Source organism: Accipiter gentilis, chromosome 22 (genome assembly GCF_929443795.1).
Source record: "Accipiter gentilis chromosome 22, bAccGen1.1, whole genome shotgun sequence".
NCBI classification, from domain to species: Eukaryota; Metazoa; Chordata; class Aves; order Accipitriformes; family Accipitridae; genus Astur; species Astur gentilis.
In genome coordinates, this window is record NC_064901.1 from 5,019,429 (window position 1) to 5,032,868 (window position 13,440).

At 42.3% G+C, this 13,440-nt stretch overlaps 2 protein-coding genes across 2 annotated transcripts in view; one reads left to right on the top strand and one right to left on the bottom strand.

The window, feature by feature from the left end:
- MIPOL1 (mirror-image polydactyly 1) overlaps window positions 1-4,512 on the bottom strand; it is a 199,061-nt gene extending 194,549 nt beyond the window's left edge. The window contains exons 1-2 of the mRNA XM_049825953.1: window positions 4,442-4,512; window positions 2,679-2,839 (exon numbers count right to left, since the gene is read on the bottom strand). The gene's annotated coding sequence lies outside the window, so the exon portion shown is untranslated. The remainder of the gene's footprint in view (window positions 1-2,678; window positions 2,840-4,441) is intronic.
- Window positions 4,309-13,440, top strand: part of SLC25A21 (solute carrier family 25 member 21) — a 265,040-nt gene continuing 255,908 nt past the window's right edge. The window contains exon 1 of the mRNA XM_049825958.1: window positions 4,309-4,466. Within this exon, the coding sequence (XP_049681915.1) occupies window positions 4,400-4,466 (67 nt within the window). The 5' untranslated portion in view covers window positions 4,309-4,399. The remainder of the gene's footprint in view (window positions 4,467-13,440) is intronic.

The window sequence follows — 13,440 nt, forward strand, 5'->3', positions numbered from 1 at the left end:
GACGCGGCCGCTGGCCTCGGGGCGCGGGGATGGCGCCGCCCGGCGGGCGGGAGAGGCGGCGCAAGGGCAACCGCGGCGGGGGCGCGGGCCTGCGGCGTGCGGGAGCTTGAGGGGCGGCTTTGCCGGCGTCCCTGGCACGGGTCGTGGGAGCGGGCGTCTCCCCTGCCCGCCTTTCCCCCGCACAGGGAAAAGCTGATTCCTTCTGGCGGAGGCGGGGGGCTGGCACTGGAGCGCTGCCCAGGCTGGCTGGGAACGGCATTCCCTGCTAAGGGATGGGGCCATCACAAATGGGCAGACAAACCCTGCCGGGGTTACGAAGGAGGAGAACGTAGCGGCGCGCAAGTACTCCTCTGGGAAGGGGCCATATAGGGAAAAGGTGGGATTAAGCCTAGGAGCGCCTTAGGAAACCTGCACAATGGGAAGGTTGCCCTTTGCGGAGGAGTAGGGAGGGGTGGGTGGAGAAAAAGGGAGATGGGCCATATGTAAAAGAGACTTTCAGCCCGAGTATTTGTGTTGAGGTGAATAGATTTGGGGGTTGAACACTGTGAGGCAAACTTAATAACAATAGCAGAGTTTATCTTTTTAAGGAGCAGGTGTTCTGCTATTCTGTAAACATCTCTCTACGTAAATTATGTGCGCTCTGAACATTATTTTTCAGTTTTTTCATGTAAACCTTCTTTTTGTTGCAGTGACACCTTCTGCAGAAAACAAATCTAGCCAACCAGTTTCTACACCCTCTAGAGGATCAACCCCAAATTCTCTTTACTGTTGAACTGCTGCAGCAAGTCCACCTTAATACCATATTTGCTAGTTGTATCAAAGGGGACATTGCACAGGGAGACCTGCCTCTCTGGAACAAAAAAGTAGTGATGTTTCAGCATCTGGTTTTTGATGATACAGAACACTGGAGACTTGATGATCCTGCTATATTTATCGAGCAGCAGTCTCAAAGAGCCAAACCAAGGGAACTAAGGCAAATGTTAATGAAACATTGAAGTTGAGATTTTAATTACTTAAAGGTCAGCACATTCAAAGTTTATTAATTTAAGGGAGTTAATCTGTATTCCCACAGCAATCCCCATTCTGCTTTTACACTGATCAAAGAATTCAAGTTACTGTTTATTTGCCAATGCATGCAAATTATGTAACTGAATGTTATACGTGAATAGTATTCCTTTTTGCAATTAGGGTCTCAGCCTTTTAACACTTTATTAACACTTCTACCTTCCCATACTTTTCAGTAGCAATAAACCTGTTGTTTTTCTCCAATCTTTGTTCTAAATTACCAAAGGCTACATTTCCTTTCCAACTTGGAACCTCTCTTCAGTTAGCAACATTTGTTGCTAAAACTATCATAAAACACTCCTGGACACTCTGGAAACTAGCATATCAGAACAGTATTAAAACTTCAAGAAAATACTTTCCCAAAGATACTTTCATAAAATTTTGGTTTCCAAATACTACAGCACCTGCAATCTGTTCTCAAAACAGAAAAATGTGTTTGGAAAGGTTTGAGAAATGACTCCCAGAAAAGTCTCCAAGGGGGATGAAAACACTGTAGTTTTAGAACCTTGTGTACAAACCCCACTTGTAGAGTCTTGGATCCTTCCTTCTCAAAATGCTCCTCGTGTAAAACATGAAGAAACAAGATTCTTTCCCAGTGAATGAGGTCGACAGTTAAATGAGATGAATCTTGTTTCTAATGGGTTTTCATTATTTAGGTTTATTTATTTCCAGATTCTTTCCCTCAGTCTAACAGTAACCTTTGTATTTCCATCCATCCAATCTGGAGAGATGTGATCTGAGAACTCTCTCGTTCACAATACTATCTGAAACAAATTTTCTCTGACTGCACTGCTTTCCGCCTCTATGAAATAAGTAATGGCATTTAAATCCCAATCTAAAATATATTTTGTCTTTTACTTAAATATATTTTTCTCATTTATTAATTAATCTCTTCAATACGTGAATTTCATCCACCAGAATGCTGGAACGCTACTTTTTTCCTGTCTATCAACTTTAGGTATTTCCATCTTCACTTTTATAGTAGTCAAGAATGCCTTTCTTCACATTGGATTTTTTCCTCAACTTTTTTCCCTTCTCCTTGAGGAAAAGATGTGGTGTTATTGTAACAAATGCAGATTTCTCTTGTATCTTAAAGGTACCTTTCCAGGACTGGAGGGCAAGGAAAACCAGCACATATTCTCTTCAACTCTGCTATGCTACATATATTTGAAGAGTCAGAGTCACGCAATCCCAATTTTAGCACAATGCCTCTGGTGTACCTAGGATTCACTGTGCCTAGGATTTTACCTTGAAGTCACTACCTGAAAGGCTTTAAATGAACATCTGGAAGCCCCTCTCTTACTAAACTAAAATGTATATAGACAGCAGGCTGCAGTTAAATACCTATCAGACATGGAAAACAGAGCATACGTGCAATGTTCAGACATAAGAAACAGATCTAACTTAATACATTTCTTAAGGACTAGAGAAAGAACTAGGTACCAACATTTGCCTTTGGTAGCTGTGCTGCAGGAATACATAAATGCACCTAGTTACAAATTATCTATGCTTTGAGTTTAGCATAAGCTGATGCCCCTGTAAGGCAACAACAATCTTGTCTTTTTTTTTTCTTTCAGGGGAGAGAAGTTAAAAAATAAGGATGTAAAAAATACCTTTCTTTTCCTTCTCTTCTGAAGAGGTGCCAGCAAATTTAGCCTCTTAGTTCTATTTCAAGATGCTCAAGATCACACACAGAATTCAGAATCGCTTTGAAGATAATTTGAAGGATTTCTGATTCAAAATGAATATCCTTATCTGTGTTAACACTGTAGGACTATTAGCAAGGAAGAAAAAAAGAAATTAATCCCAAATTATCCATGTGACTGGTTAGTCTAGCACCTTATTCAAGAGCCATTTCCTTAAATCCACCTTCTTAACTCTAATAAATGTGCCCTTGAGATCAACAGTAGCTCTGTTTTCTCCCCCAACCAATGTAATTGAGCTTGTATGTACCCCTGACTTAGGAAAGAAGAAAGGTCGAGCTCAGAGTGGACGAGCCTTCCCTTGGGGTAAGAAAAATCAGCAGTACTGGAGGCTGTGGGCTAGGTACAAAAGGAGGAAAGAGAGAAGAGTGTGGGAACCACAGTGCTATTCAGAGTTAGGGGAAAGAGAAGAAGTGGAAACAAGTAAAAAATCTTTACAGCTAGATGATGGCAACCCAGGGGTTTGACTAGTAGAACAGGGTCAGGGATACAGCAGGGAAAATAAAAGACCACCTGCAATACTGCATCTGCTCCCAATTTCTGCAGACTCCAAATCCATAGAAACACTTAGGTATTCAGTTGTTGATTAAGTGCTTAAGCTGTAGTTTATTAACCTGAGTGCCATTTTGAATCTGGCTAAGTCAAAAAGACTATGTCTGTACTAATAAACAGAAAGGATCTATGCCCATTCTCTGGCCCTGAGAATAAATGTCCATGTGTGTTCTGCATCTATATGGCTGAACTCTCTTCCCCTTCAACGGTGCCGCTTCTGGCGATGAGCCCATGCTGTCCCCCACAATGTACCCTAGCGTCTTCTGGAAAAGCACAGTTTGGCCTTGGCAAAAACAACGTTGGGGACTGTCAGCAATGCCACTGACTGTGTCCCAGCACTCAAGCCCACACCCTGGCACTGTTTCGTTTACTAAAACAGGCCAACAGGCCTGCATAACACATGCAATAGCCACTCTCCAAGTGACAAAACACCCGTGTCCTTTGAACACCGAAGAGCTGGAACCAAAGTCTAAAGGTTTTAAAAGAACAGAAAGACAGCTGGTGAGCCAAATGGCACCACTGAGCCTTCCTAGAAGTGGAGCACCAAGGGATCTGCGGGTGTTAGCTGGGTCCCAGTAGCTGTGAGGAGCAGGACTGCAAGTGTGTGCTGTATGGCACCAGCCCGGAAGCCAGGAGTAAATGGCAGAAGCCTGAAGAAGGTGACAGGCCTTTCCCTGTCAGCTCACTGACAGGCCCTTGCCTCCCCGCCCCAGCGAGAGCGATACCAGCGCCGGCCGCCCCAGCTCTGCCCGAGAGAGGCAGGCTGACGGTTTGCCAGCTGGAAGCGATCAGAGAGCCCCTTCTCCGCCGCGATCGCCAGCAGCTGCGAGCCCGGGTCCTGCCGGGGCCGCCCTCTGCCCGCCGGTTACTAAAGGCCGCTGCGCGGCCATATACTTTCTGCCAGTGCGGGGGCCCGGCCCGCATGCCCCCGCCCCGCCCGGCCTTGCCGTCCGCCCCCCCCCCCCCCCCGCAGATAACCGCGGCTCCCGGCTCTTCCCCACCCGCCCAGCGCGGAGTCGGCCCCGGCTCGGCAGCCGTTCTTCAAGCGCCGGCTGCCTCTTCCCGCGGCGCGGGCGAGGATGGCTCGCAAGCCTGGGGGCTTTCTGCAGGAGGCCTCTCACCAAGTCGTCGCCGGAGGCTCGGCGGGTAAGTGGGCGCGTTCCTCCTGGGCGGGGAGGGTCTGCCCGTCCCCAAGCTGAGGTGAAGGTAGCCGCGCCGCTTCCCGCCTTCGCCGCTCTCCCCGGGCGCAGGAGCGGCGGCGGGCAACCGCCTGGCTCGGCCGCGGCTCCTCCCCCCGACCGGCGGCGCGAGCGGGCCCCTGAGGCGACCAGCGGCCCGGGGGTACCGGGGGGGGGGCGCGGCGGGAGCGGCGCGGCTGGGCCGCGGCGGTAACTTCTGTAACGGTGCTCGGTCCCCGGAGGGGGGGGGGCGGTGAGGGAGCGCTTCCCCGGGTCCGCGGTGTATCTCTGGTAAACACACCCTGCAGCCCCTCGGGCGATAAGGGTGGCAGGCGGGCCCCCTGCAACGGCGACAGCCGTCGGTGTCCCCTCGCGAGTTTCACTGGTGGGCGGCGGTTGGTCTTTCCTCGGGGGGGGGGCTCGGTCGTTCCTAGAGATGCGCTCACTGCGAGCCCGCGTAGTCTGCCAGCGGCGCGACGGTGCGGGGCAGAAAACGCGGTTCCCTTTCTCAGTGCGTTCCCTGTGGCACTCTCCGTCCTTGCCTTATAAAGAAACCGATGCAGGGCTACAGTGGAAATGTGTTTCCGTGGGGTTTTGCATACTTCGGAATGTCGCCGTTGCTAATTCATCACACTACTTGTACTGCAAACTATAAACGTCAAAACCGTATGTGTCTGTTTAGCAACGAAAGCATGGCTACTTAATTTCTTCAGTTTGTTTTCCCTATGTCGGAATAAATGTGAAATAAACTTAAGTCAGTCTGCAGTGTTGGGAATATTTACACAATATGCTGCTCCTTCAGTGTATAAATGTAAATCCTGTTAGCATTTCAACTATATAGTGTAGTTTTAAGTGTTCTTTAGTGTTTCTTTTGGGGTCCAAATGCTGTATGTCATACTATGTTTTACTTGGAAGAGGAAAGCTACACAGTAATGTCGCTGTGTCTTGTGTAATGCGTGCAAGCACAACTCTCCGGTGGACGAGTCCTCTGTGGCCATGACACTGCATGTGACCTGGTGGTCTGTTCCCTCTAATTCCCCTGCTGCACCTAAATCCACTTTTATGCATTCCTGCCACCAGCACACATTTGAGCGCTTCCTTTTCATGCTCATGACTCTGCATGTCCTTTGTGTTCGGCCTTCTGCTTTGACACAGAGAGATGTCACAGCAGAAGTGGAGGGAGGTCTGTTGTCCTGGCCCTTCCAGTGTATCGGTGTTTATGTAGCTCTTCTGCAGCCTTGGAAATCCTAAAGCTTTTTTTAGGTTCTGCTTGGTACTACCCCCTTCTTCCTTTAGGAGAGAAAGGAAAGGTTTCATCTGCACTAGGCTGTTGAAGGCCCTTCCTACCTGAAGGGATACTGAGGTGTTCTGCCACCAGATGCTTTGCAAGATGACAGATTTACCTGCCCATAGCAGTGGACCTGTGTCTTAGTGGTCTAACTCAGCATCTTCCCATCCTCTGGCAGTAGCCTGTTTTCTTTACAGGCTCTCTTTGTTCGTAGAAGAACAGATAGCTTGACTAACGCACTGGAAAGAAAATTGTCATTTAGAAGGCAAAGTTTTACAGAAGGACTAGAATTGGAAAGTGTGTTTGAGGGTGGTGTAGGGGGAAGACAGCATGAAAACTATTTGCTGCTCTGGTAGACATAAATGGTAAGGTGAGAGAAGTCTCAATTCAAGGGGACAAGTGAACTGCACCTAACACCTTTTTTTAAGGTGTAATGTGGGAGGCCTGTTGAATCTGGTCCAGAGGCATGTCGTTAGAAGTTGCTTGCATCCTTTTGCTTAGTCTCCTGTCAAGCAGGCAGGTTCCTTAGCTCTATCACTAGCCTTAAATCTGTACAGAAATTTATACTCATTTGTTTTGAAATAAACCAGTAAGGACTGTTGTCTAGGTCTGAACAACACTAAAATTGTACCAGAGGGACTGGTGAATGTGTGGCTCAAAGTGGGAGCTCTAAGGTATTCAAGGGAAATGGCTCAAACTTGAAAACTTTCTTGACAGATGCTTAAAACACAGTGGTGTTTTTCTTGGTCATTTATAGAGAAGATAGAAGAGGAAGGCTGTAGCTTTGAGGTCTTCAGTCTAAAGGTTGAATTTCTCAGGCAAGTATGGATCTGACATGGAGATGGTGGAAGCAGGAAGGAAAAGATGGAGGGCATGAGTGGTTGAGAGTGTACTTAGTATTTCATCCTAGTGAGGAATTGGGTTGCCTGACCTTAGTTTCCCAGTATCACTTTAGACACCCTGTATTGCTTTTGGCTGCCTCTGCAGAAGGACATGGGGCTCTTGTAGGTGCTTTGTTGTAGTTGCTGGCCTCGTGTGAATGTCACAGGCAACCTAGAGTGGCTTTGCTGCCTGTACCACATTTAGAAGAAAACTGAAAAAAAAAATAATCATTGCGGTGATCTAATGTTTAGATTTCTAAGAAGTTCTGATCATCTGAACTTGTACAGTTAAGCACAAGGGATGTTATGAAGCCGTTGGTCAGAAGATACTACAAGTTGGTGTCCTTGTCAAAAGAAGGATAGGAAAGTAGTGAGGTAGTTGGGGAACTGCACAGCAGAATAGGTATAATTGAAGGGTCAGAAATACTGTCTGCATAAATAAAATGAGAGGCTATTTAGCATCTGCATGTCTGATGCAAAAGGATCTGATACAAAGTGATTCTGCTAGGTCGAGTAAAATGGTTAGAGGTAAGCCTAAGCTGTCAGAACAGGAAGAAAGGGATTTTTCAAGCTTTACAGAAGATGACAGGACTTGTTCATGGACTTAATGCAAGGGAAGAGGAAAGTAAGAAATCAAGCATGACACCTAGCGTACAGGACTGCTAAAATGGAAGATACTGGCAGGCTGAAGGAAGGAGAAATGAAAGTATTCATGTTGTAAAGGAAAAGATTTAAACATACCATTGGCTGTCTGAAGCATTTCAATGTTAATGGTAAACTTGAATGGCACTCTGCTGTAGTTGAACTGTGAAACTCAAGCATTACAGCATCTCGTGTACTTTACGCCTGCAGCAAGGGGTGCATCTGCTTGTGTGGCTTGTAATCTGACTTCATATTAAATTGAAAGCTCTGTTTCCTGAGGGTGAACTCAATTTTAAATATGAACGCAGTCTTATTCAGTCTTGGCTTATGTTCTTTCTGCTGGCATTCAGTTTGCTCCCATCTTTCAGATTTCTGAATGGAGGTTAATGGCATAATTGAAAATACTTGCTTTTGTTTGCTTGCCTGGGTGTATGACAGTAGTGAGGAACAGGACTTTGATTGAAATGTAATTGGGATGCGTTGTTAATAAGTTTGGTCTCTTGTACAGAGAACTGCAGGCATACTTCTTTAGTAGTTAATTGGTAAACTAAAGCATGTGTGGAATTTGTAGAAAAAATTAAACAGAAAATAAACTCATTAAACTGTAAGAATTGCTGTGAAAAGAACAACCTGGGAATCTCTAATTGATTTCCTTAGGTTTATAGCAATTTTTCAAAAGGCTATTTGAGAAGTCCAGTCAATGCAGGGTTCAAGTCACAGGCAGAATTGTTTCTCTAATTCACAAGGATCAAAAAAATCCTTGTTATGTCTGCCTGTATGGAAAAGGCAAAAATTAAAGTAATAGTGTTGCATACAAAGTTGATGGAGATTTCTTTCCTCACAGAGAGGAATTGAATACTGCAAAGTATGTTGTATGATACCCAGCTTGATTTTCCCATTACATCCTTGTGACAGTCTTGAGTCAGTTTGATGAAGTGCAAATGTCATCATAAACAATTCCACAGATGACCCTTGGCTGAGTGAAGGGAAGCAGCTGAATATAGTTACCCTGAAGGTTTTAGGATGCTGCTACTTGGTATAGGTGTGTTCTTGTTTTGTTAATGAAAAAGGCTCAGATGAAGACCATTAGCTAAAACCACAGATGACAAATATAATTTAATTTATATTTAGTTTGTATGTTCACCTCTTTCTTCCATACACTTGCAAATAAATAACATACATTTTTAATTTTGAAGTTTAAATTTTGAAGAATTTAATAGGTCTAGTAGGTGATAAATACAAAGATGACATGTTTTTCAGATCTGTAATATTAAGCTAATCTTTAAGTACTTTTTTTGCTGTAATTCAGTGTGTTTCTTTTCCTAATTCCATTTAATAAATCAACATGAACTATTGGCTCTCTTACTGCAAAATGAATACGGGAAAGTCAGAGTAAAATGAGCGTTTTAAAAAAAAAATAAATTACTTTGTAAGAACAACCAGAGCTGGTCTTTTTTTCCCCTGTTCTTAATATTTTCATGAAACAGCAGGGTTTCTGCCTTTCTGGACCTCTTGGCATCAATTGTGGTGGGGGGGAAGAGTTAGGTTTGCAGCTGTATTGATATATCATAGGATTTGGGAGTCTAATTCTGTTAAGCTCCTTTGAAAGTCCAAACCTTTTCTTTTGAGAGGTGTTTTATTTCAGGAGTAGATGAAGTTGATTATCCTGGCTAGCAGCAACTCCTTTGAATGAGATCTATAAGCAGGAAAGCCAATAGTCAAGAGTAAGACTGTTGGATGCAAATGCAGTATTAAAAACAGTGTTTGGTCTTCCTATCACTAGAGGCATTGGGCAGACAAACATCATTACAAGGTGTGCTAGCCAGCATAACTCTGTGAAACACCTCAGGTTATTTGGTCCCTACAAATGGGAGAGGGAGTGTGATAGATGTACAGGAAGCACTTTTAACAGAAGGAAAATTGACTAATTCTCCCCTTTTATTCTGCCCAGCTGTTTAACTAATTTGTTTTGATTATTTTGCTGACACTTTTCTGGGAATTAGTTAGGATGAGTGTTCTATGTTTTCTTAACTGCTTTTTTTTCTTGCTTTTAAGCCATACAGTTGGCATTCACATGTTACTAAAATAATCACTTAATGCTCAGAGGTAATTTCAACTAGCTAAGTACTTAGCTAAACCTCATAACTATCTTGACTTGAAACCATAATATTTTAAAGTTCTTAAACCTTCTTTTTTCTGAAGTCTGTTAAGGCTGAAATATTATCAAAGACCACAGTATGTGCTAATTGTCTTTCACTGCCTGTATTTGGCATTTCAGATGTTAACAAAGACTGCTTATATTAAAAAGCTAAGGGTAGGAAGCAGTCAAATAGCATTAGTTTCAAGGAAACATCCTATAAGTCAAAGTACTCCAAGGGTATGTACTTGCTCTTACCAGTGAAGCCAGTTTTCTCTGCTAGGCTGAGAAATTGATAGTGTGCTACCCGGTGTTGGACTTAAAGCTTTGGAGGGGAGTTGCTTAGTTGGCAATATGGTGAGGAGAACTTTGGGTGAAGAGACCAGAAGAAGGCTAAGTGTGTGTAAACTGACATACCAGATATCCTGAACCTCCTCAAGTATGCTCCTGGGAATTTGGAGGACATAAGGAACAGTCAGCAAGTTAAGGCTTGGAAGGGCTTGTATCTGTTGCTGCTCAGATGACCAACACCCCACCCCACCCCCAACCCCCTGCTGTATTTTGCAAAATAGGCTGAAAAGTAAATGCGAAATACCTTTGCAAGGTCTGTGCAACCCCTATTGCTTTCATCATTATACAGTGCAGAGAGGGAATATGGTATTCAGGACAACTTGTGACTTCATTGGGTCCCTGGGAATAAGGAACAGCCACCAGGGAAGCTCACAAACTGATGCTAGTTTTGAAGTCAGTATGGTTGAATTGCTGCCTTTAGTTTCCTGGGCACTTAAACAGGTAAAGTAATAATTTTCATCCCATGAGAATGTACCTCCGTGCTGCAGACCACTGCAGTGTCCAGTTAGCTGAGGGTATGCAGAATGCCATGTCATGAACAAGTTGCAGTTACCTTGTGAACATTGCCTTTTAAGAGTGTCTTCCCACTTTACTACAGCATTTCAAACTTTAATTCTGTAAGTAACATTTTTTCAGTCTCTGTCTCTGAGCTTCCCCTTTTCTACCAGCTGATAATACTAAAAATTCACCCCTGAATCTGAAGGACAGATTGGACTGTTTGCTTCGTATACGTCTTCCTTAATTAAAAGTGGTATGGGGTTGCCTCAGAAAACCTTGTTTAATTTTAGTGGAAACTAATGAAATCCTCGTGGGCTTTCATATACTTGTGCTGAATATGTGAAGCTAGCAAAATTCCTATAAATTTTAAGACTGCTAAGTAATTTGAAGAAACAATGTTGCTGCAATATAATTTTAGTTTAAATGGAACAACTTAACCTCAATGTAGTGTTTAGGGTGAACTGATGTTCAATTAGGTCATTGCAGTATACTAACAAGCTATGAACATCCATTTGGAGCTCTTAAATGTGTTTCAAGCTATGTGTTTTTTAAAATTAATAGCCTTTATGGGGGGTTAAGTTATGAAGAACTAATTCTTACATGTTAATATAACAGGGACAAAAACTAATAAACTAAGACTTTTCATAACTTTTAATGTGTCATGATACCTGTTGTATGCTTAGTACTTTCTGTAGCAGCTGGGACCTTGAAAAGAAGAATTGTTTGGCCTGTGGACTCAGAAATTGCTCACAACAAACTGCTTGTTGAACCTGGGGTTTAATTCAAACTAAGATAGTCTTGCCTTGCTCTGATACTCACTGTTGGTTTGAGCATCCTGCAGCAAACTCATTGGTCCCATTCTGTCTTTTTTTTTTCCAGAGAAACACTGGGGAAAGCAAGCAGTTGGCTGAGCTTTTAGTCTGGCATGTTAGCCAATAGGGACAAAATTTCTTATGGACAGAATCCTCTGTGGGTGTGCAGTAAGACACTTATCCTTAAGATTTTGTATATATGGTAAGCCTGAGGGTTTTAAGAAAGGTTATACTTTTTCTATTGTTTTTAGTGTAACAAGTTTTTTCTCAAAACAAACAACTAAAAAAAAAACCCTGACAGAACTACCAACCCCAAACCTAGAAAACGGAGGAATAATGAAGTTATACACATTTGCTCTACTACCCACAAGATGGCAGCGTAATACTACAATAAGATGCTAAATATGGTATTTCCTGTGGGTGGAAGATGAATAAAAACGTATGTAGAAGTTGTTGCAGGTGAGAAGATTAGTGTATGTCATTTTGGATGATAATATTTGAAAGCAAAGCTTAACAATATAAAACAAATAATGATCAATAAATGTTGATTTCGTATACGTACTGTAAAACCAATGGTGTTGAATTTGACTTTCCTTGAATTAACTGCAAAAACTATAAATGGTCATATATCACTGGTAAAGGTCAAAAGATGGTACTAAGGCCAAGATACTACATATAAATCAGAAAACTTGGGATAAACTCCTGGCCCAGTGGAATCTATATGCAACTAGCTACTGATTTCCAGAGTGAGGAATTTGAGTCTTTATTATTTTAATTTTACCATAGATTTTATGTGATATTGCAGAAATCTCTTAAAACTCTCAATGCCCATCTATAAACAAAGTGAAGACTTGTGTTACATGCTGCTGTAATCTTCTGTTACCTTCTTTCAAGTATTGGCAGGAATGAGACCTACAGCAAAGCATAAAAGCTTAAAGATAGGTACTTCTTTAGAACAAACTCTAAATATTTTGTTGTCAGATTTCCAAGTTAAAGAATTTTATAGAATAGTACATATTATACATGTAAAATCAAATAGGTAGTCAAATACTGGAGCATGCCTGTTGTAAAGTTTATAGGCAAAAAATGCTTTGTCTGCAGAGGCAGTTCTGAAGTTGTATCAACTTCTATGAGCAAAGATTATATTTGGGTAAAGAACAATTTTTCATTACTGTTTGTTTCATCAGTTGTGCTTAGTGACTGATGTTCATGTTCAAATCCATGTTAAATTGTCATAACATAAAGGCTAATTATCTAGTAAGAATAAAATTCTAATGTATAGAAACAAAGCATGCCTTTTGATAGCATATGTTTTTCTGTGGCAGTGTTCTAGAAAGGAAAATGAAAACTGATTCTGGTTATTTATGTGCAGAAAATCTGGGATTTTTGCCTGTAAGTGATATTACAAATTTTCCCAGAACTGTAGCTTAGTTTCTGTGACATTACCTTGGATGTCCTTCTTATACTTCTAAATGTTCTTTCTTATGCTTGTTACTTCTCTATTTTAAGCTAGCTGGGTAGGAGACACTCAAAATCATACCCCTGAGACTGGAGGCACTCTTCTATTACAAGATTGACTCTGTTAAAATTCTCTCTGAAAAATGGGTGTATTAACCTAAACTACTCAGACTGGCCGAAGTATTATGATTAAAATGATAGGGTTGGTATGAATTAAAAGTGCTAAAAGAACTAAAGACAAGTAGGAAAAACCCTACCTTTCAGATAATTATGTGACTCCTAGGACCTGGAAGTCTTGAAAAATCAATATTGCAATGAATGGAGAGAACTCCCTATAGTTCCATTATAGGGATGCCTGTAAGTATTTTCAAGTATCTGCATCTTGATCATAAAGGCCTTAAATCTGTTCTGCTTCAACTGGAGTTGAAAATATGTAATTTTTTCCCCTCTGAGGAGGTGAATTGGCATTTGCTACCTGTGGAAAACATCACTGGTCCTGTTGATGGATAAAAAAGTCAATACTGGTTTTTATAATCGGAAGCTCTCACTCTCTGATGCCCACTTATCATTTGTGCAAGAAAGTGAATAAAATATCAGTCATTAAATAGTAGTTTCTGTACTGAGTGTCTGTAGTACAGGTCAGCTGCTTTGGTTGTGTTGGAAGTTGGATACTTGCAGGATAAATACCTGCTATTTTTCCCGCAGCCTGGCTTGTCCTGGGGGCTCATTACAATTAGATATAATTTCACCAACATCTGAAACATCTAAGGCTTCAATTGTCTATAGCAGTGATTTTCTGATGAGAAATTGTGGTTATATCTGAGGAAGTCAATGCTGTTGAAAAGTCCCACCCATATAGCGGAGAAGGAAACACA